The sequence below is a fragment of the Pantherophis guttatus genome, chromosome 1 (assembly GCF_059756535.1).
Source record: "Pantherophis guttatus breed Tessera chromosome 1, ASM5975653v1, whole genome shotgun sequence".
Taxonomy (NCBI): Eukaryota; Metazoa; Chordata; class Lepidosauria; order Squamata; family Colubridae; genus Pantherophis; species Pantherophis guttatus.
The window spans coordinates 203,786,991-203,811,407 of NC_142063.1; the positions used below are offsets into that span (position 1 = coordinate 203,786,991).

Consider the following 24,417-nt stretch of genomic DNA (forward strand, 5'->3'; position numbering starts at 1 on the left):
GGATTTGGCCTTTATTTGTCATGTTCTCTCTGTTTTCTTCTCCCTTCCTATCCTCTTTTTCCAGTGAAAGGACAAAAACTCAAATTCTCTTCTTTCTGCATATTGAAGCACCTATGTCATTTAAGATTTTTTTCTAAAATTTCCAGAGTTTGTGCCCTTTATTGTCAGTAGAGGGAGCTGAACGTATTTCTAATAAAACCTTTGACATATTTTTGATTTTCCTACATATAAATTTATATTTGTTGACAGGGTAGGGAGGGAAGAAGATAGGGAAGCATGCACACTATCTCTACAGAAGAAGCAAAACTCATGCATCTTCAGTTGCTCAAGCACTTGAATGCATCAAACCATGACAAATAGGGTAAGCTTTTTTCATTTACATCTTTCTACCACATTTGTATATGTTCGTTTTCAATTTGTTTTATCTTTAATTATAAAAAAGCTCTCAGATAGATTTATAGTACTCATTTTTACAGCCTGTGAATATCTCCTAATTTGCTTATACAATTTGAGGGAATGAGCTAGTTTGGCTTAATGGTTAGGACACCAGGCTAGAAAATAGGAAACTGAGTTAAAGTCCCATCTTAGCCATGAAAGCCAACTGAGTGACCTTCAGCCAGTCACTGATTCTCAGCTCAATCCAACTCATAGAGTTGTTGTCGTGGGGAAAATAGAAGGAGGAATGTGTGTTGGTTATGTTCACCACCTTGAATTATTTGTAAAAATAATAAAGGCAGATATAAATAAATAAAATCTGACATTTAATCACTTTTTAAAAATAAATGTATTATTGCCATCAAACTGTAGCATTTTCCCTTGGTTATAGTAATTCTGAGGCTCTGCTGTATATTCTTCAATGGATCGGGATATAGGACTTTCAACTTTTCTACACTCCTATATAAAAGTGAGGGGGAAGCACAATTTATAGTAGGTGGTGCTTAAGGAAATGCCAGGAGAAAAGTGACTGCACTTTGTATTAAGGAATTTGGTCTTAACTCTGGTTTCATTAAAGTCCGTATCTTATTACCTAAGGATATACATGTGGACTGTAATTTGCATTGGTTAGAACAGAATTAAGTAGTTTTACTGTTCTGTCACTACAAGATATTTCTGAAGCCTGTCAGCATGTTATCATTTGAAAGATCTCCCTGAAAGTACAGATATTGTCTGTGTCCAGTCTGTGAAATCCTGTACTCCCATATAAATTTTCATTGAATGTGGAGCCAACATTTAGGAGTAGCTGGAAAGTGTGAAGAGGAAAGCCACAAGAATTCATGTCTACCACAAGCTCTCTAAATTAATTGATAGCATGATCATATATATGTTTACTATGTTAAGGAGGGTTTCCTCTGATAAGTGTGCAGTATAATGAATGCCTAAAGTAAATATTGCTGAGGCAATCCCATATTTACAGTCTGGGAGACTAACACCAGTGAGTTGCAGTACAGATTCATTCTCTAAATTTGCAGAAACATCCAGTATCTATTTTTATTATTCGCTGATTTGAAACAGATGCTGGTCCACACTATAATGTTTCTATCCAGCAAAATATTTCTGTCCTCAATAACAAGCCAAGTTACTCAATTGGGGTGGGGTTGGTATGTTTATTGCAACCAGTTTCTATCCAAGCTGAGAGCTGCTGCAGCCGCTAAGACACAGGAATATCATTGGCCAAGTTGTTGGCAAGATGGAAGAAATAAGGAAAATAAAAAAGACAAAAGAGACAGAGGGAAGCTTTTAGTATGTAATTAATTTTCACATAATATTTTTAAAGAGTCAAATCAGCTGCATTCAATTCTACAGCATTAATGGCTAAGAATCTAGGTCACATTTCGAAAGGTAGAGGATAGAATTTCCATAATTTGCTTTCCTCTTGTGTTTTGTTATTCTTTCTTCCTATTGTTGTTGTTGTCCTTGTTGCTGCATAGATTTAGTGGTATCTGTTACTAACACGAAGGCTCCTATTTATTTTACACAGTGGCTGGTTTCCCAAAAAGCGGGCTTGGGCCTGGTTGGTACTGAATGGGAGACCACTAAGAATTCTAGGACCGTAGGCCAGATTTAGGAAATTTTTAAAAAAACTTTGCAAGAAGACAAATCACTTATGTATTTCTGTCAAGAAAATTGCATGTGTATTTCCATGAAATGATCTGGTCTGGAGCTCAGAATAAGAATTTTTACCTTATTTTGTATACTTGCTTTGCCTTCCATAGGAGCTGAGGTTCAACACATCTGAAAGGTATGAAATTAATTGCTGGAATAAAAGTAACTTGAACAAAACAAAGTTGAAGAATTAAGAAATCAGAAACCACTGTATCTTCTCAACAGAATGAGATCTTAAGTCTGTTAGATCAGCATTGCTAATGATTGGGGATGATAGGCCTTACAGTTCATCAACACCTGGCAACCACATTTTTCCTAATCATGTTATATACAGTACAGCTCAATGGAGGGGGATTGGCCTTTATGATTTTACTGAAATGCTGAGAAAACACATATTAGAAATATTCAATGCCTTGGATTTGTTTTCAAAAAATATGTTCTGTTCAGGAGAATGTAGGTAAGATCTGCTTGCAACTTTTTAAAACAGCAGCCCTTTTCCTAACATCATGCAGCTGCCTGCTGCTGATTTTGAGAAAAGACATAGCCCCCAAAGCATTTTGGGGGAGAATTGAAGCGTTGCCTAGGTTTAATGAAGAGCATCATTGAAGCCCAATGCTCAACTTCTTTCTAGTGGGAATACTGTTATGCAGTGAGGAAGGGAGCAAGAGAGGGTGTCAAAACTAACAAAATGGTGAATGTGTCATCCTGATCCAAGCCCTGCCCCTTTTGTATGTGCAGCAATGTCAAAAGTACGATCAAAGGAGTAGGGCTTGAATTGTGACTCCTTACCTGACATCTTGCTACTTTTGATATCTCTGCAATATTGCACACCGTGCAGACATTACTGATGTAATTAAGGTGCACTTATGGTTAAGGTGCTGGAACACATATGGTCAAGTCAGGATACTTTAAATCTACACTTCAGCTATCAATAGACACACAGAAATAAACCATATTTAGACACAAGAGACAACAAAAAAGTTAAGAAGGAAACAAAAAGACGTGAGCACGTTCTCTTTAGCAGCCAAGATCCAGATAAACAGGGATTAACACCAGACAAACAACCAAGCAGAAAACAATATCCTAATCGAGGAACTACCAAGGAGAAAACCATAATCCCACCAATACTGGCTGGGCAAACTACTGTATAGGAACAAACCCCACAGTCACTTTTACTGATGATATTACCTAGTTGGGTACTGAAATGTTGACAAGCAAGCAACTAAACTCAAAAGTTAGGTTTTTATATCTGAAGTTAATCTGCTTAGTTTTCTTCATAGCATTATTTGAAAGCTGTCATCTACCTTTTCTTATTTTTATTTTATAAATTCATGCTATGTGTTGCCTTTAATATATTAATATTATTCTAAGTCTGTTTTCATGTAGAAGAGAGAGGGTGAGGGAGAGGAAAGATTGGCTGGTTCAGACTATATATCACATGTAAAGTCCCTACTGATTTCACACATAATATTCTAAGCTAAAACTATACATATTTTAAACAGCATAAGTGAACTTGGCCAGTATGTTCACTTTGCAGTCAAAACCACTGAGAGCAGTGAAGCAACTGCCTTCTGAGAATTTTGTTGTTTATGAAATAGGCTAATGATAATATTACTTGTTAAAATTTCATCTTCTTTTTTTAAAAAGGGGAGCACATTTATGTAATTTACATTGTTGCCAGAAGAATAGGTGCAAATGCTATTTGGTTTAAATGCTATTCAGAGCTTCATGAGTAAACTAATATTTATAGGTCGTTATTGTAATTAGCTGAGAAGTGATTTACTCTGAATTTTGTCTATTCCTGGAAAAGGGAGTAACTTTGGCAGGCACAATTTGAAGGGCTTTCAGAATTTAAAAATGGCTATCTTGGGAAAGAACAAAATGTTCTGAGTGTGTTATGATCACAATGTTTTGGGTCTAATCACAGAGCACATAGGTCTACTCCGGTCATATTTTTTTTTTTCCTGTTCAGATACAGTCTCTGCATTTTCGTAGGGACACAACATATGTGTGTTTTCTAATATGTTATATAAAAACTTTACCAAGGGAACCCATAAATGGCTGCAGTTATATGGTCTTACTCAGTACAAATGTGGTTTGCATAATATCTGAAGTAGTCTATGGTTTCGGTCAAAATGTATAAAGCATTGGCAGAAATATAGATTTGCCTCATAGACAAGAAGGCTGCAATCATCTAACCACTTATCAGTGGGAAGTACTTACACACATAGGCTTGTGCTATAAGCTGTCAGAGGAATGGATTCAATCATGTAATTGCCCATATAATGAGTACTGTATACTTGAACTAGGGAAGCATAATAAGGGAGGTGCAGTGGAACCTACAGAATTCCTCATTGGGTATTGAGCTGTGGTGGCGCAGTGGTTAGAATGTAGTATTGCAGTATTGCAGGCAAACTCTGCCAACTGCCAGCAATTTGATCCTAAGTGGCTCAAGGTTGACTCAACCTTCCATCCTTCCGAGATTGGCAAAATGAGAACCCAGATTGTTGGGGGCAATATGTTGACTTTGTAAAGCACTTAGGATTGTAAAGCGCTGTGAAGCAGTATATACAGTAAGTAAGGGCTATTTCTATTGCTATTCACATCTTGTGCTAAAACATAATATGGTTTGTGGAGTTTTTGATTTCTGTAATGCGTGGACATTAACTATTGTATTTTTATTTTGTATCTGTTTCTCAAGTAGATTTATTTTGCAGTAAAGTTTAATACATTAATGCTTAATGGTACATCATATGCTTATTTTCATTTTGACTTTCTATAAACTTAGTACTGTACATCAGTATATGAAAAGGTTTCAGTTAGTCAACAGGTCCTCATACAACACTCATGACATTCATGAGACCATGAATAAATCTATGTTTTCTGAAAATGTTTCCTTGAAATTATGATTTGCCACTGAGCCTCTCTTAATTCCAGAACCAACCTGAGAAATTAAAAATGACTGGACAATGCTTACTTGCAGGGTAGAATTGATGGTCAAAATAATGAAGACCCCTGTATGTAAAATATCCCTCCAGTCTCATGAATGTCATGAGTGTTGCATGAGAACCGGTTCATCCCTATTTTCGTACAATGATGGTTTTTCTCCCTAATGGGATGGTTGTTTTTGCCCCTAGCAAAGCTAAATGAATAAAACAGGAAGCCCCAGACAAAATGAAGTTTGTAGGAAGAATAATAAGCTATGACCTGTTGTGGTTTTCATTTTGTATATTCTGTGGCATATTCTGTGGTGTTTGAGGCATGATTAACATTTTGCATTTTGTGCAAATACAATTTACTGATTGCTGATAGGAAGTTGATCAATTGTCTGGCAAGCTGGCACCAAGATGAGTACAGGCAGCCCACAAATTATACGTATCAGGTGATCAGCATCTCAAAGGCTTAGGTTCATGTATCCTCCCTCAATCACATTAAGGTTTACATTGAGTGCAATATGTCAACACAAATATTTGGAGATCAGCTAAGCAACCAGTATGGCAACATATCATAGTGAAAATCCTATTGCTGCTATAGCAAATAAAAAAGGAAGTTGCTTTTCTCCCTGTGTTCCTTTGGCTGTGATGCTTTATATCTCAATCACTTTGGAATAGAATCAGATAGCAATACTGTCTGCCTATAAATCTAAGGACTGCTGTGCTGTAGCTGGAGATGATTTGAGCAGATGAATAAACAGCAAGAAGTTGAGGAGAATCTGAGATTGCCTTGCACACCAGATGAACTATAAATTAATCTGAGTCCTGTTAGAGAATCTCCAAGCAGAAACTGGCATCCAAATCTGCAGAGGATAATTTATGACAGCAAGCTTGGTTTCTGTCTTAACAAACTACCCAAGAAATTTGAATTATAGATATACTGAAGAATGCTGGTGTCAAAGCAAATACAGTAAAAAGACTTCTGCATCTCTGCTGCCACCCGGTGGGAAGTGTGTAGGAAATGCAAAATATTAATGGCAAAGCACAGCAACAAAACCAAAACTAATAACACTTTCCTCTTTTTTAATACTGCAAATAAATAGAAAATAAAAGATGTAAAAATAAAAAGAAATAAAACTGTGCCAAAGCACATGCTTTAATTAGTTATCATCTAGAGAAACAAGGGGAAGAGAAGGCATGGGGATAGCCCTCTCAATGTCAAAAAAGGAAAAGGTTAGAAAATAAGTTATTGTCAGCATGTAATACAAGATATCCCTGTCCTCCCCTTTCACCTCCCAGCTCTGTCAAATGAATATCCCAATGATTCAGCTGCTTCTGCTGCTGTTCCTGTTCCTTGGACCATTTTGTTCACCTGCACCACGACTCTCGGTACGTAGAAGCTGGATACATGTGATGGGTTTTCTACTAACACCAAGAAAAGAATCCTGAGTGGCTATAAAATTGCTGAATATTTGGAAATTTTCTCAATTCAAGGAGAGTTAGCTTTTTTGATTTGGTCCACACTGAAGCCATTGCTGAGGATTATAATAGATTTACATTTAAATCTAAATATATAATAAACGCACCTGTCGTTCACTTGTTCAATAATGAGCAATTCTCTGTTGTGGTGTATAAGACTTCAGCCTGCTCCCTTTTTCAATCATGCTGCCTTCAATATGAAAAAGTCCTACATGGTATGGGCTAGCACACACATGCATGTGCAGGGACACACACACACACATACACACACTATGTGTGTACACTAACCCTACTGGCATCCTATTGCTGAATGACCATAACTACCATAGATTGAACAAATACACAATCAAGGCTGAGGATCGTGTTAGGAACCTTTATCTTACTCTATCTTCCGGGTGCGCTTCAAGGTGCTGGTTATCACCTTTAAAGCGCTCCATGGCATCGGGCCTAGCTATCTTCGAGACCGCCTGCTGCTACCAACGACCTCCCATCGTCCCGTGCGCTCCCACAGAGAGGGCCTCCTCAGGGTGCCATCAGCCAATCAATGCAGGCTGGTGACCCCCAGGGGGAGGGCCTTTTCTGTGGGGGCACCTCCCCTCTGGAATCAATTGTCCCCAGAGATAAGGAGAATCCAAGACCTTAGCGCCTTCCGCCGTGCCCTTAAAACCCACTTTTTCCAGCAAGCCGGGCTGGCTTAAGAAATTTTAAATGTTTTAATTGGTTTGTATTTTTAATTTTGGGCCAAATTTATATATATTTTAATTGTTTTTAATATTTGTATTCCATGTTTTTTTAATTCTGGCTGTACACCGCCCTGAGTCCTCAGGGAGAAGGGCGGTATATAAATTTAAAATAAAATAAAATAAATAAATAAATACAAAGTTAAAAATAGATGTGTTCTTCAGGCGAATATTTTTCCGCTTACTTTCAGAAAAAGGAGGAATGCCTCTTAGAAAACAACAAACTACAGAAGAAGTTGAAAATGCTTCAAGATTTATTCCAGTTATGCGAATTTCAGTTGAAAGACTTGCTGGGGAACAACTATCACAGAAGAAAAAGCAAAGTTTTCTCTGCCAGGAAGATGGTACCTCTGGATATATTTTTGCCCATAACTAGTGGAAGTCTCTTAGTCTATGACCAAGGTACACTATTTAGGGGATATATCTGTCTTTCTTGAGAATTATCTTGTTAGGATAGCCTTCTTTGGACTCTTAGTTTTCAGGCATATTATGACAGTTAGACCAATCAGTGGAACGACATGCCTTCAGAAGTTGTGGGTGCTCCAACACTGGAGGTTTTTAATAAGAGACTGGACAACCATTCGTCTGAAATGATATAGGGTTTCCTGCTTGAGCAGAGGGTTGGACCAGAAGACCTCCAAGGTCTCTTCCAACTATTATTCTTTTTTTTTTCTGTTCCAAACATCCTAAGAGCCATATTTCCTGGAGAAGTAGGGATTTGTAGTCCAAAATGCCTTGAGAGCAATTAATTGGGGATGGCTATATTGACCAGTGGGAACCCAAATGATTTGCAGCAAACATTAGAAAAATTGTATGATGCAGATGAGGTGTGTGGCTCTGGAAATTAATGTAACAAAGGTATATATAGTTGTTCACAAAGAAAATAGAATATACAGTCATACCTCCCCTTCAAAACTCGTCAAATATGATGCATTTTGAAGCAGAAATCTTATCCTGGCGCTAATCTTTCTCCTGGTAGTCGACATGCAAGGAAGAACTGGCTGATGTCCGGCTACCTAGTGACTATCTATTTCTAAGCAGAGGGATGGATGTGAAGACCTCCAAGGTCCCTTCCAACTCTGATATTCTATTCTATTCTTCTAGCCAAAATAGTGGGTCATGTGGTAAGTCACACAGTTTTCTCAGACCCACCGGTTTTAGTATTTGACGTGTCTTCCAGAACGAATTACTGATGAGCACCGAGGTACCACTGTATGACTGAAAAGTTTAATTTGTATACATTGAAAAAACATTTACTAAAGATGGGAAAATGAGAGATTTTAAATAGTATAAATCTTGATAGAAAGATGGCAAGTAGTACTACGTAATCTGTTGCAAGAAAAAAATGCTTGTTAAAGAAACAAAAAAGCTTGAATAAGAGTGAAATTCTGCCTATATCGTGAGAGTTGGGCAGGTCTTAAGAAACATAAAAGCAAGCTAAAACAATAGGAATGGATTGTTCAAGAAGTGAATGTGGTGAAGCCAAACTTAAGACCAAGAGTTGTTGATGAATGAGTGTGGATCAAGTACAAAAGGGAGAATGACCAGTCTGAAAGAAATATGTTAAGGTGGTTTTGACTGATAGAACGAACGAGGATCTAATAACTAAAGGAATACACTATATGAAAACAAAATGAATAGATTGAGATAAACACTCAATAAAGTGGTTGTTGGGTCCAATGGACGAAATTTTTAAATAAGAGAACTGGAAAGTTTAGTAGGCGGTGTATAGAAGCTAAGTATGGATGTGGCAGAAGCAAGAATGATTTATCAAGATAGAAAAATATGGTGAGTGCTTTAAATGTAAACTATATTTAGCTATAGTTCTTTGCTTTCATTTGTTTTTACTTTGCAAAATTTTGCTTACCTGGAAATGTAATCTCACACGAAATGTTTATTCTGGTGATTGTGTTGTGCCCCACCAGCGGCCAGGAGAGCTGACAGCAGATTTGAACAGTGAGGAGGTTGGGGAGGAATGTGGGCCAGTCCTGTAGTCTGGGGAAAGGCTGAGACGAGGGCTCTGAGTCAGAGGCAGAGAGGTGGCCAAGGCCATCTGGTAGTTCTTTGCTGCCTCCAGAACCTGACATCAGCGAGGCAGAAAAACAGTGAGAGCCTGTTCCCAGTGTGCGCATGTGCAGAGCTGCCAGAAGACAGGAACAATTTAATTTAATTTAATTTAATTTAATTTAATTTAATTTAATTTAATTTAATTTAATTTAATTTAATTTAATTTAATTTAATTTAATTTAATTTAATTTAATTAATTTTTTAATTTAATTTAATTTAATTTAATTTAATTTAATTTAATTTAATTTAATTTAATTTATTCAATTTATATGCCGCCCCTCTCCGAAGACTCAGTGAGGCTCATAATACATTTTAAAAAATCATTATAAAAAAACATTTAAAAATTAAAAACATTAAAAACATTAAAAACTCATTCATGGCATTCATGGCCGGATCTCGCCAGATCACAAGAGCGAGATCAACGGCCCCAGGCCTGCCGGAAAAGCCAGGTCTTCACTGCTTTTCGGAAGGCCAATAGGGTGGGGATGGTCCGGACCTCAGGAGGTAATTAAGAAAACAGGATCGACTTGGGAGTAAGGCTTGGAGATGATTGGCCCCTCCCATAAGATAAAAAAGCAAACAGGACATGAGCTTTTGCAGGAAGCAATTAGTTCATCTGGTTGGTAAAAGCTTTGGGAAAGTTCTGTTTGACTCTGCTAAGTTTGGCCTTGCCCTGCATGTAGCAGTTAGTTCTCTGGCAGCATTCCAAGGGAGATAAAGTGAGTGTTTGTAAACAAGACTGTTTGAGAAGGCTTTCGGACTGGGAATGACAATAATTCACAGCCGTATGAATAAAAGAGATTTGCCGGGACTAAGATAGTGCTGTATACTTTCTAAGGAAGCCTAGGTCAGAACAGGTTGCTCTGAATCTAGCGGACCTTGCCACTGAGAAGGCATGTAGAAAGGCAGCATCTTCAAATTATGTCTTGATAACTTGAGAATTTGGGAGAAAGATTATGCAATTGTTGTTTGTTTTAGATTTAGAAGGATCGTTTTTCAGAGAAGGGCTCTATCTGCTTTAACATTGGCTGTATCAGAGTGGAAGTACGGCTTTTGAAATCTTTCCCAAAATGGGACTGAAAACGTTCTGTGTCTCTGATATAAATCTTATGAATAGATTTAAATAACTATGGTTTATCTGTGTCTACACCAGAATTAGGATTGGTATTTGAACAAATGGGACATACAAAACAAATCAGTGTTCAGATTCCTCTTCCACAAAATCTAATTATTCACTTGTAGCTTTTAATAAGGTATAGTCAATTTTTTTGAGACCATGAGCTACACTTTTTAACTGTTTCTGTTAGATCGGCGCTGGAAAGAAACACGACTCAGCTCTGGTTCATTCAGCACTTTATTAGAATGGTGAAAAACAGACTGCCGGCAGTGGCTCCCGAGCCTCCTTATATTCTGCTCGGGCCAGCCAGCCGGCCAATGACAGCTGTTCAAACTTCCCACCGGTGGAAGTGACCAATCCCCCGGTGGATGTCCTTATAAGGACATAACACCCCTCCCCTCTTAGTCCTCAGTCAATCATTCTGTGGCGTACATGAGTCACATAGTCGCGCAGGTAGGCGGGACGGACAATGGTCCTACCTGACCTGCGCGGTACAGTTCGCTCTCCGGTGCTGCTCCCGACGGGTCTGGCTCCTGCTGGTTCTCGTCCCCCCGGTGGGCAGTCCCGGAAATTGGCCGTTGAGTGTGCGGGGCTTCGCCTAGTGCCTCCGGCTGGAGTGACCAGCTCGCCCCGCGGCTGGTGGATTACCTTGTCGCTGCTGGATGATGTTGGGTCGGTTCCTGTCGTTCATCACAGAGTCGGACTGGACAGCTGAATCCCGGTAGGACCCTTGGTTGTTTCTTTTGGCCTCTGGCTTGCTTCTGTGGGCTTCCCCGGTCAATGGTGGTGGGGTGTTGTAGTCCTCCCCTGCAGGGCTGGCGTTGGGTCCTCTCGGTGTGATGGCGCCAGTCGACATTGCTGGGGTGGTGGTGGTCGACTCTGCCGGGTTGGTGTGGATGCGGGGGAGTGTATGGTTGATGTCCTACCTCGCTGTGCCAGCGTAGGTCTCCTTCGTCTGGCTGGCTGATGTCGACTCGGTCGGGTTGGTGTTGGTTTTCCGGGTCGGGTTGTCCCCAGTCTACCTCGTCCTGGTACTGGTGATGCCATGTCTTGGAGGGTCGCTGGCCATCGTCGCTGTTGGCTTGGTGCCTCGTCCCGCTGGGTTGGCCCCGGTCTACTGGGCTCTGGCTGCGCTGCTGGCGGTCGTCCCCTTCGCCGTGAGGTTGCGGACCTACCCTGTTGGGGTGGGGTAGGCCTATCTCGCAGGGGTGTTGCAGACCGACCTCGTCTGGGTATGGCAGGCCTACCTTGCTGGGGGGATGGTAGGTCTACCTCGACGGGGTGTTGTAGGTCTACCTCGTCTGGGTGTGGCAGTCCTACCTCGACGGGGTGGTTTCCTTCAACTCCCCTCCCCCTTTTGCGGAGTTGGTCAGTGTGCCTTCTGCATGACCGGCCGTCATCCAGCTCCACCTCGTATGATCTTGGGCCCATCATTCTCCCGATCCGACCCTTGATCCACTTCTGCTGGCCCTGAAAGTTTAGCGCGAACACCAAGTTTCCACGAGCGAAGCTTCGCATCGGTGGTGGGTTGATCGGCTTGTCTTTCGGGTTGTACTGTGGATGGAGTCTATCTAGCGGTGAGCGGAGCCTTCTCCCCATCAGAAGCTCGGCTGGGCTTTTCTTCGTTGTGGCGTGCGGTGTGATGTGTTGTGCCAGCAGGAACTTGTCGATTTGTTCCTGCCAGTCTCCTGGGCCCATCCTGGTGAGCGTGTCCTTCGTGAGCCGTACCATTTTTTCTGCTTGTCCATTTCCAGCTGGCCTGTATGGGGCGATGAGGGCATGCCGGATGCCTTGGCTTGCCAGGAAATCCTCCATGGTCTTGGCTGTGAGTTGCGGGCCGTTGTCAGAGACCAGGACATCCGGCAGCCCATGTGTGGCGAATAGGCGGTGGAGTGCCCTGATGGTGGCCTCTGTCGTGGTGGATGGCATCGCGATGACCTCCAGCCATTTTGAGAACACGTCCACGACGATGAGGAAGGACTTTCCGTTCATTGGCCCAGCAAAGTTGATATGTATTCTTGACCACGGGCCGCTGGGCTGCTCCCACTCTGTCGGCTGGGCTTGAGGGGGTGCTGGTCTCGTCGCTTGGCACGGGTCACACCTAGCGATCCACGCCTCTATGTCTTTGTCCAAGGCGGGCCACCAAATGTAGCTCCGTGCCAGTGCCTTCATGCGAACTATGCCCGGATGGCCGCTATGGAGGGTTTCTAAGGTGCTCTTCTGTAGTGTGGGAGGGATCACGACCCGGTCACCCCAGAGGAGGCAGCCGTTCATGGTGGCCAGTTTGTGCTGCCTCTGTATGAATGGGGTGAATTCTTCGCCCACTCTTCTGGTCGGCCAACCCCTCAATGTCCATGAGAGTACCTGTTTGAGGGTCTTGTCCCTCAGTGTGTGGGTCGCCACCATTGCAAATGACACCGGGCATGTCTGGTCAATTGTCTATGTGGTGAAGTCCGAGGGTAGGTGTCAACGACTGGTTCTCGCAGGGGGCATCTGCTGAGGCCATCAGCATTGCAGATGTTCTTGCCAGGGCGATGGATGAGTCTGTAGGCGTAGCCGGAGAGGAAGATGGCCCAGCGTGTCATCCTGGTGACATGTAGGGTGGCGTTGGCTTGTCCCCGGCAAGCAGTCCAAGTAGAGGCTTGTGATCGGTGACAATTGTAAACGACCTTCCATACAGGTATTCATGGAAGAGTTTAATGCCGGCTACGATGGCGAGGGCTTCCTTATCGAGCTGGCTGTAGTTCCGCTCCGCTGATGACATGGTTTTGGAGAAGTAAGCAATGGGGGCTTCGGTGCCGCTGGGCAGCTGGTGGCTGAGGACAGCTCTGACTCCATACGGTGAGGCGTCACAGGTCAGGATCAGTGGGAGTGACTCATGGTATTGGATGAGGACGCTGTCGGAGGAGAGAAGACTTTTGATTTTCCGGAATGCTGCCTCTTCTTCCTCTTCCCGCTTCCAGGGTACTGCCTTCCCTAGCAGGCGGTGGAGCGGTTCAGCAACGGTGGCTTTCTGGTTCAGAAAAACACTATAAAAATTCAGCAGACCCAGAAAAGCCTGAAGCTCCGTTTTTGATTTGGGGGCTGGAGCCTTGTGTATAGCCCTGACCTTGCTTTTGGTGGGGTGGATGCCCTTGCTATCGATTAGATAGCCCAGGAACTCAACCTCCTGGACCCCAACAATGCATTTGTCCCTTCTAACTCTTAGGCTCTTTGCCTGGAACCGCTGTAGGGCAAGCCTGAGCTGTTCCATCAGTTGGGCTTCTGAGTTTCCAGAGATTAGTACGTCATTGAAGTAAGGGACCACCCCAGGAATGCCTTGGAGAAGGCGTTCCATCATTGATTGAAAAATTCCCGGGGCGGCGCTGACTCCAAATTGGAGACGGTTGCACTTAAAAGCCCTCCTGTGTGTGACGATTGTTTGTGCCTCCGCAGTCCTTTCGTCTACTGGCAATTGCTGGTAAGCCTGGGCCAGGTCCAGTTTTGTGAAAATGGTCCCGCTGCCAAGCGAATGCAACAGATGTTGCACCACTGGCATGGGATATGCACTCTGCGGCAGTGCCCGGTTGATGGTACACTTATAGTCGGCGCAGATGCGCACAGATCCATCATGCTTCATGGGAGTCACAATGGGGGTCTCCCATGCCGCATGATCAATCGGTTCCAGAATGCCCTGGGCAATTAGTTTATCTAGCTGGGCATCCACCTTAGGCCTGAGGGCAAACAGAACTCTGCGGGGCTTGAGCCGAATGGGTACAATTTTGGGGTCTAAATTGAAAGAAATGGGTTTCCCCAGAAATTTACCTAGGCTCCCATCAAAGACGTCCTTGAAGTCCTCTAATAGCTGGTCGAGTGCACTAGCCTGAATTTTGTTGATTCCGCCAATTGTGAGCCCTAGGGGCTTGAACCACTCCACGCCTAGTAGGGTTGGACGGGCTTCCTTGACGAGGGCGATGGGGAGGCGTCCTTCGAAGTCCTTGAACTTCACCCAGATGTTGGTCCGTCCCAGGATGCCGATGGAGTGCCCTCCGAAATCCACCAACCTCACTTGGAATGGCTCTAGCTGTTTCCTGGATAGCCGCGGTTGAAGTCTTTTTAGCTGGTCCCAGGCTATGATGGAGTACGGTGAGCCTGAGTCTATTTCCATGGGGCATGGGGCCCCTTCCACGTAGACGGTCACGTGGAACTTGTCAGACTCCTCTGCTGCAGCATGTGCAATTGTTGTCTGGTGGATCCCTCTGCTCTTGGGGTGGCCGTCACCCGCGGGTACTGGGACCGTTTGGATGTCCTCTGGTATTCGCGGTCCGTGGGTCTGGGAGGCTCGAAACTTGGCTCTGCCGCCCTGCAGGCTTCCACAATGTGGCCCTTCCTCTGGCAGCGTCTGCAAGTTGCATCCCGCCAGCAACATCTGGCGCATGGATGGTCCCCTTTGCAGCTGGCACAACGTTCCTCCCGTCTGCCATCTTGGGTTTTTTCCCACCGTTGGGGTCTTGTGACCTTATGGACGGCCATCTCAGAGTCAGAGTCTGACCCTGTAGAGGTCTCGTCCGATGATGGCTGTGGGTTCCTGCAGACCTTGTGGATCCCCTTGGATCTTCTCATTGCGGCTGCTGCCCTATCGGAGGACTCGGCAGCTGTGGCTTCCTCGATGACCTCTTTTAGGGACACTTTCTTTCGGCTGAGGAGCTTTTTCTGGATTGTGCTGTCCCTCATGCCGAAGACGATGCGGTCCCGCAGCTGAACGTCCACGTTTTCAAATTCGCAGCTGGCCGTGATCTTCCAGAGCGCCGAAACAAATTCCTTGACCGATTCTCCTTCTGCTTGATTTCTCTGGTGGAAGTTGAATCGGTTGGCCAGAGGCGTGCTTACTCAGGCGTAATGGTCCTGGAGCACTTCCTGCAGCTCGATATCCTGCTCGATATCCAGCAGTGCCACGAGGTCCATGGCCATTTCCAAGACCTCCGACCCGCAGTGCGCCAGGAAGAGAGCCCTCTTTCTTCTGTCATCTAGGTCTGTGAAGCCGCTTCCCGCCAGGAACTGCCTGAAGCGAACCATGAAGGACTTCCATTTCTCAGTGCTCGGGTTGAATGGAGCCATTGAGATTTGTGGTCCAGACATGGTAATGACTTAGCTTGTGCTTCAGCTCTTTGCTTAAGGTGGCAGTTGGCTTGCAGCTCTTCGTCGGTTCTTCTCTAGTCCTTCGTCGCCAGTGTTAGATCGGCGCTGGAAAGAAATGCGACTCAGCTCTGGTCCGTTCAGCACTTTATTAGAATGGTGAAAAACAGACTGCCGGCAGTGGCTCCCGAGCCTCCTTATATTCTGCTCGGGCCAGCCAGCCGGCCAATGACAGCTGTTCAAACTTCCCACCGGTGGAAGTGACCAATCCCCCGGTGGATGTCCTTATAAGGACATAACAGTTTCAATTTTAAATGTTTATGGAGATTCTCAATCATCCAGGTGATGGTTGTCTCAAAGGTGCTTTTCAAAAGGCAATTGGGCTTTCTTGGTTTTTTTCCTTGAAAAAGTTTTGCTTCTCATCTAAGAAGTTTCTTCAGAACTGAAGAAGCATCTTGGATGAGAAGCAAAATGTTTTCAAGGAAAAAGGCAAGAAATTCCAGTTGTCTTTTGAAAAGTACCTCTGGGATATGTTTCAGTTTTATTTGCCTGGGAAAGCAATGGATGGTCTGAGCACACACTGGAAGATTCAAAGGAATTGATTGGATGTCTTTCATCTCAAGCTTTGCTCACCCGTGCCACCCTTTCTTTGGGCCCCAAAGAAGGAAAAGTCACATCATTGAAAAGCAGTGATTTTCTTTCAGATGTTCTAAAAACTAGGGATGAGATGGAGAGTCTCCATAACCACCTGAATTGGGAATTGCCCAGCCAGGAGGATGTACTGGCCAAGTGTGGCATCAAGGAGACTCAAATTCAAGTCCACTCTCTGGCGTGGAAGCTCAATGGATGATTTAAGGCCAGTCACTCTGTTCCAGCTTACCTCAGAGGGTGGTTGTTATGGAACCCATCAGTAAAGAATTTCAACTGGTGGGGTCTAGGAAGAAAGCTTTCTCTTCTGTTGCCCCTGCCTTATGGAACATTCTGAACCCTGAGATAAGGCACCCCCCCCCCATTCTTCTGGCCCTCAGAAAAGCTTGGAGACCTAGCTCTGCCAGCTAGCATGGGGATCTATGAGTAGTAAGCAACCCTGGGATGGGTGGTGGCTTGTGGGCACTTTCACTGCCTTTTTAGACTTTGCTTTCAATTCTGTTTTCAATTCTGTTTCTAATGCTGTTTTTTATGTGGTTTTATGGCTTTTATTTATAAATCGCCCACTCAGAAAGTGAAATGGGCAGTGTATGTATTTGATAAGTAAATCAATAAAATGGGAGGAGGGAGTCATTACATATCATCTTCAGCTCTTTCAGAGAAAATGGGATATTAAATAAATGCATCCACGATTTAGATGTATAGTAATATCCTATGAATTTGGGGCAATAAAGGAATACCAAAAAAAAAAAAAAAAACATTTTCCTGTTCTGTGCAGGATTGCTGGATGTAGTTCCAATATTTGGAGCTATTATTGTTTTGTTTTGATGCTTTGTTTAGATTGTGCAATGCTGTTTAACAGAGGAAAAAGAGAAAGTGGGTACTATAGAATTAAACCACGACAGGACAGAGAACCTTTTCTTGTGTACTGTGATATGTCAGATGGAGGTGGTTGGACAGTAATTCAACGGCGGTGCAACGGCAAAGAAAATTTCTACCGGTAAGTTTTTGAGTGTAGTTAATAGCTCACCTGGAAAGACTTTACGGCTTCTTTATGTGCCATCCCAAATTAAGAAATGCCCCCACAAAGACAAAGATGTGCATAAAATTTGCAGACATTATTTGCTATGAATCACACACACACATTTAGAAAAATATATTTCCAAATGAAATGCAAGAATACATATCCCCCAGCTAGAATTAAGTCTTGTTCTCAGTTTCTCTCCAGGATTATGGATTTCAAAAGCCAAATTGTGTTGCTTTATAGTTGCAGGTTTATCTGAAGACCTGGCAAAACTGATATTTTCTTTTGCAACATGGTAGTTCTGCAGGAGTTGTAGACCAACTGTTTTCCTGTGGCAAAAATTCCTGTTTTAGTTCCTGGCTCTGAGTTTTGGTGTTGTGTCTGTACCGTAATGGTTGCAATATACTGTATATACTGTGCCTCTGACCTCCCTCTATTTCAGCTTCTGTAGGAGCAAACAACTGTGGTTAGAGCTTTTTAGCTATGTATTTGGTTACAAAAATGGGATTCTTTATTTTCACAATATTCAAAAGGCTTTAAATGGAGAAGGCAGCTATACAACCAGAAATATATTTTTTTCTCAGAGAAACTGCTTAGATTTTTTTTTCAACAAGGCACAAATAAATGCAGACATTGTAAAGTAGAAATGTGGAAGGGGAGGCCCTAGAAATGGATTTTATTTCACTGAATACAAAGCACAGAAAGAATAATTTTGTTATCCCTGTATCTCTGCAGTAATTCAAGAGGGAGGACAATGGACAACATTTTTGGTGGTCTTATTTTTTAGCTGTGGATGAACAATGATTGACTCATGATGTTCTTTCTACTGTATGTTATCTCCATTATCTAAAAATAATACAGCTGAGATATTAATTAATTAATCAAACAAAAAATTAGCACAACCCAATTGGGGGCTTACAGGCAATTGGCTGGTAATCAGACGGAATGGCCTGAATACATACAATAACTGCCATTTTTACAGCAAATTCTAAGTAATATTCCTAAAAAATCTCATGTACACTGTCTTGAATTCTATCATGAAAAATAGATGTGATGTAAAGGTAATAATCATTAAAATACTATAATCACATATTACTTAGCACTAAGTTACTGAGCCTAATTCGTGTATACCTCTTTGTTGCAGAGAATGGCTCGATTACAAAGAAGGATTTGGACAATTACAGGGCAAGAATGATGAATATTGGCTTGGTAATGATAAAATTTATGATCTTCTTTTCAATGGTAAGGATACCTATCAATTAATTTAAACACAGATAAATCAATGTTTTGTATTAGCCCACTAGTGAATGCAGACATTTAGTTCTTCATTTCTCTTATAATAAATTCTGGAAGAGTCTATTAAGAATAAATTATGTATAGTGGTAGAAATATGTTTGACCTCATAGTTTCTTCTTGCCTCCACACAAAATAGCAAGGAACACAGTATTGACGAACATCAAGGACAGGCAATGCGAGAATCTAGGCACGTTTAGGTGTGGAAGAACAAGAGAATAGTATATTACTAAGACTTGACCTGGTATGGGATATATACAGTATGGGAACAGAGGTGGGGTCCAGTATAGATTTCTATGGGTCACATTGCCCATGCTTATTTTTTGTGACTCCAGATAATCTTATTTATAATTAAAGTGGCCAGAACAGGTCTAGTTCTGTTAGTAAGGAAGACTATTAATATCGCTTTAGGAATGCAATGTATTCTTCTCTGCCTAAAAAAAAAAAAAAAAGGGAATGGGATATAGCAGTTAAAAAGGCCAGTGGGATCTCAGATCACATTACACATGAAATCTACCAGGATGTCAGTGGGTCTAGAAACCAAGCATTATAAATGTTTCGCTTGTAAAAAAAAAAAAAAAAAAAAAAAAAAGGAGGGGGACATGTTTAGTTTGCAAAATAGGAGATTATGGATGGATACAATAGCAATGTATACTACAAATGTTATACAGTATGCAAGGTAGGATAGGCCTGTTCTGTGTTGAAACCAAGGGCAGAACAAGACTAATCAGTTGCAACAGAAGGAGATTTAGGTGGAATATTAGAAAGAATTTCCTGATGGCACCAACTGTTGAGCATCTATAGTTCCTTTAGACATGTTGTTGGTCCCCGTTTTCTCTTTGTTGGGCATTTTTCATTTGGCACCTAGATGGCTGCTTGTTGGGATTGATTGAATTCCTGCCCTGACCAGTAGGCTGGACTAGATTTTCTTTAAGATACCTTCCAATTCATGTAATGTAGGATTAGCAAGATGTAAACTTGCAGTTCCATCTACTTCTGAATAATACTGTTTGTCTGGGACCATTTTCATTGGGTTTGACTGAAATTTTCTTTCATGTCAAGCTTGATTCCTAGGAATATCATTGAACACGCATGTGGTTTTTTTATCAACAAGATGCAAACAGCTAGACATTGCCTTCTTCCAGGATGTTTTTTCAACCTCCATCCTACAGTAGTCTAAAACTCAAGGATGACTGTCATCTGAGTATAAGATGACAGACTGTATAAATTGGATCCTACTTGTTTTTTTGTGATTAGTGAAGGTGTCAGCGTTCCAAGTAATGCACCCATTGAAAACAGAACTCTGAGGCAGGTAGATTCCTCAAAGAACAATTTATTGGATATATCATATTGGTACAACTGGTGAAAACTGACTCTGAAAGTTCCCACAGTTTTCACTCAATTAAAAGTGAAAGTTCTCCTCTTCCCCCAAGACATCCATCATATTGTCCAATAGAGATGCTGACAGGTTGCTTAGTTACTCTACTCCTCCTCTTTCCAGCCATCTGTTTTAGGTCCTTGGTTCCCACAGGAAAACTTTATGTTTAGGCTACAAACCCCCAGTTATCTATTTCCTCCTCCTCCCATCTAGTGGCAACCCTGAAGCCGCAAAGATGGTCCGAGCCAGATTCGCTTCAGGGTTAACACAAGGTAGATGCTGCTACCAATTGCTTCCTAGGCCCAATATTGAGGTGGTGATACTAATTTTTGATCCTCTCTAGATAATGTAGAGCTCAATCTTCTTAGGGATTATCAGTCCTCCTATAAAGATACTGTTCTCAGGAGCAGTTTTTGAAGTTTTTCCCCTCTCAGAGGCAAGTCCTTCTGACAAGTGAGGAAGGGTCTTCTCCTGCATGACTTTCCAGCTACTTTTTCTGGAGGTGCAGCTAGTCTTCAATCTCTCTGCATTTACAAAAAATATGTAAAATGCATCCATTTTGCTTAATTTTTCATTACTGAATGATGTCAGTATTAATTTTAATATTAATTATGATTCCTGTTTTTAACTTTCATACTGTATTTGTTTTCTAAATATTATTCAGTGCCCAAGTATTCATCAAAGTGAAATGCAAAATAAAAATAAAAATGGTTATGCAGTACCATTGAAGAGAGTGGCTAACCCTTTCTGCTTGTGCTGCTTTTCTGTTCTTAATGTAATATTTGCTTTTTTTTCTTCTGCATGTAACATGGTTATAAAAATATTGAAACAAGAACCATAGCCTTGCTGGCCATACAGGGGGCTAGAACTGTAACCCTGACAGGATTTTTCCACCAGAAGTTAGCAGAAAATCACAATTTGTATAGTTTTCCATCAAGTTCAAGGGAGAAAAGATAGAACAAAGCCTTTAGTCATGCTTTACACACTTTAAATGTTTATCATCAACAATTCAATTAAAAATGTCTTGTTTGCATGACACCTTAATATCATCCCTGCCCTGTAGTTCTAATTCACCAAAAATAGTATTTTAAAAATGTGGTCCCTCAAGTGAAAGATTGCTCACTCTTGCAAAAATTGCAGTGAATGGTTCGCTATGCCTCTTATTAGCCAAAAAAAATTTTTTTTTAATATTCTAGGAGGAATTTCACTGAAAATTGATCTAATGGACTGGCATGGAGAGAGAAGATATGCAATTTATGATGACTTCCAGATCAGGAATGAGACAGTGAGTAGTTTGACCTATGTGGATGAATAAATGGTCCTATAGACCTGTCATATGAGAGCTGGCAGACAATAGAACACTATGTCATCAGGATCCCCATTAGCTAATATAGTAAATGAAATATATGACCAAAGACCTATATAAACAGAAAACTGAAGCAATCTCCACTCAATTTGAGCTGAAAATCATGGGGAAAAAAGTCTTATTGGTAAATCGAGCTTCTAGAATAGAAGTCCAGAAAATCGTAACAATGATTCTAAAGAACCCACTAGGATCCCCTCAAGAGAGGTGAAATCATATCATAATTTGGAAACTCTTATGGAAGCATTCTGCTTCACCAGGGAAACGGCTCCCCTTCCCTCCATAATTACCACTTGCCATCCCTTCCTCCATTCAAATGCAGAAATGTCAAATAAGGGGTTGGCATTTAGAAAGCTACGTTTCCAAAGGCTGAGAAGGTCAAAAGAGCATTGTTGGCGCTTGGGAGAAGTGGTTGAAGGCGAGGCAGGGAACATCTGCATGCTGTCTTCATTTGTGGGCCATTAAACACTGCTAGCAGGGGCTCCATATTTAAACGGTGCCATTGTTGGGTGGGAATTATGGAATGCTCCAATTTCTACCTAATCCATGAAAAGCTTTAACTGGGTGCTAATCAAGACTAAGCATAGCTGGCTTCCATGTGATTAGGCTCTGAGGTTTTGTGATACTTTGTGATGGCAGCAGTCTGTGACATATGACTCGCTCCTTAATCTTGAAACTTAGTAACATGAGGTCCTGTGGCTTTCCTTCAGAACAATTACAGGCTATGGTTTGGCATTTATTCCGGGACTGCCGGGAATGCTTTGTCTGGGGGGAGCAACTTTGAGAGCCAATGGTCTGCATCACTCAACGGCATGCCCTTCTCTGCTCCTGATCGGGACCATGACAGGTTCCTAACAGGCAACTGCGCAGAAGAGAACAAATGCGGCTGGTGGTTTAACAGGTGAGTTAATTAGCAGCAACCCTTTTGAAGTCAAAAGAGAAGGCAATTGAGCAGATCTCCCTTCTCAATGTCTGAATTTGGGGAGGTTTGCGATTTTGTGTGTCACACTCAGATATACCCATTGCCAGTTGTAGAGAAAAATAAATGTGATACAGAGATAGGTAAGGAAATCCAGGTTTCCTCCTTCTCCACAGCTAGGAAGCTTCACTGATTTATCTGAGACCAGGCACCCTCACTTAGCCTAATTCATCCCTCAGGATGGGGGAAAGGATGAAAAAAGAGCCATCTTCAGTTTCCCTAAAGGGAAAGTGGACTTTAAAAAGAGATGAACACAAATCAGTTTGCAAGCACTAGCATTATCTCCATGTCTTCAGGAGGGGAGCACAAGAACCTCCATCCTTTCCATTGCTGCTATGCTCAAATGCAAGCAGGTTTAGAAAAAAAAATTACCATTATTAACACAATTTCATGTGGCAAAAGGTGAACAAGGAGAATTGCAATGTAGAGAACAAAAGTACATTGGTTCTCTTCGTGGGCCAAATTATGTAGTGCTTTTGCCAAATAAGACTTAAAATAGATCAGTTCTCCACACGTCCTAAAACTAGATAAAGAGAACCCAATTAAAAGCATTATACTTGTTCATTGATTTGTTGAGTAAAATGACCCAAAGCTACAAATTGCTGCAAGGCAAAAGTATGTCAATTTTTGTTTCAGTAACCAGTGTATCCTCATGTGGCAGCAATAACTCTGCCAGCAACTAAATGTTTCTGAAGACTGTTGATCAACCCTGCATAATTGGCTTGGAGAAATTTTTGCCCATTTGCTCATTCCTCCTTGAAAAACTGTTTCAAGTCACGAATATTGTCGGGCTTCCTCTCCTGAACTGTCTGCTTCAGGTCCTTCCACATTTCTATGGGCCTAAGATCAGGCCTTTGACTTGGCCGTACCAAACATTAACTTTCTTCTTTAACCATTCTTCAATCATACAACTTGCGATCGTTGTTTTCTTGCTGCATGATCTACTTTCTCTTGAGCCTCAGTTCACGGAAAGGTACCCTGACACTTTCGTACAGAATTTGCTGATATAATTCAGAGGAACTCATGGTTTCATCACCAATGATGGTAACCTGTCTTGGTCCAGAGGCAGCAAAGCAGGCCCAAACATGATACTTTCACTACTACGTTTCATAGATGGGATAATAAGGTTCTTATGCTAGAATGCACTGTTTATCTTTTACCAAATATGATCAAGCGGAAAGGATTGCTTTGGTCTCATCTGTCCGCTGAACATTCTTTCCAATAGCATTCTGGTTTATCTATGTGCTCTTTTGCAAACTGTAGAATGTTTTTTGTGGGGGAGGGGGGCAGAGCAGTGGATTTCTTCTTACAATCCTGTCAACATATACCATTGTTCTTCAGTGTTTTCCTGATCGTGGCTCATGATTCACCGATGCAAGAGAGGATTTTATTTCCTTAGACATTACCCTAGGATTTTTTTAGATTTTCCCTTGGTTATGATCTTGGTTGGTCAACCACTCCTGGGAAGGGTAACAGTGGTGATGAATTGCCTCTATTTCTAGAGAGTTTGCCTGGCAGTTGACTGGTAAAGTCCAAACTCTTTGGAAATAGTTCTGTAAGCTTTTCCACTCTGGTGAGCACCAACAACTATCTTTTAGATATCTTCAGAAATCTCCTTTGTTTGACACCCTTCCACATAGTACCTCTACGTGTTATGAAGATCAGATTTTGATAGTGAATTCCCAGAATTCTATTCTTTAAATGAGGCAAGACCTCCTATACAATGCTTTTCACTCATTTAGTTTAAATGGGTTCTCTCTCTCTCTCTCTCTCTCTAGTTTTAGTATTGTGGGAAGAGCAGATAATTTTTTAAAGTCATATCTATATAGAAATACTGAAAATTCAGAAACTAAGGATCATTGTATATGTTCCTTTTCCAATCCTGCAATCCTTCATCCATCTTTTCTTCCCATCTTCCTTCTATTTAAAAGATTACCATTAACTGAAGGGCCCCAAATGGAAATAGCATGAATTCAAGAAAATATAGATCAGGCAACAGGCCAAGTGGTGGCATAAAGAAGCTCGTGTGGTTTTATTATAGAAAATGATCAATTTTATTTAAGGGCAACTAGTTAAATTGTAATTTTTCATATTAAACAAAATGTGTATGCTACTTTCTTGATCTGGTGCCCTTCAGCTGGGTTGGAACATCCCCCCCCTCACGAATCCCTAGTTCTG

The 24,417-nt window shown here is 41.8% G+C and overlaps 1 protein-coding gene across 3 annotated transcripts in view; it reads left to right on the plus strand.

The window, feature by feature from the left end:
• Positions 1-24,417, plus strand: part of LOC117674299 (fibrinogen-like protein 1) — a 25,834-nt gene continuing 1,417 nt past the window's right edge. The window contains exons 1-8 of one of the 3 annotated variants that reach the window (XM_034432236.3): positions 242-361; positions 2,214-2,239; positions 6,336-6,425; positions 7,447-7,657; positions 17,043-17,202; positions 18,371-18,468; positions 21,094-21,182; positions 21,971-22,161. In XM_034432236.3, coding sequence (XP_034288127.2) covers positions 6,345-6,425; positions 7,447-7,657; positions 17,043-17,202; positions 18,371-18,468; positions 21,094-21,182; positions 21,971-22,161 — 830 coding nt within the window. In that variant the 5' untranslated portion in view covers positions 242-361; positions 2,214-2,239; positions 6,336-6,344. Of the gene's footprint in view, positions 362-2,213; positions 2,240-6,335; positions 6,426-7,446; positions 7,658-17,042; positions 17,203-18,370; positions 18,469-21,093; positions 21,183-21,970; positions 22,162-24,417 lie in introns of all 3 variants that reach the window. The other 2 variants (XM_034432235.3, XM_087886828.1) reach the window with 2 other exon arrangements.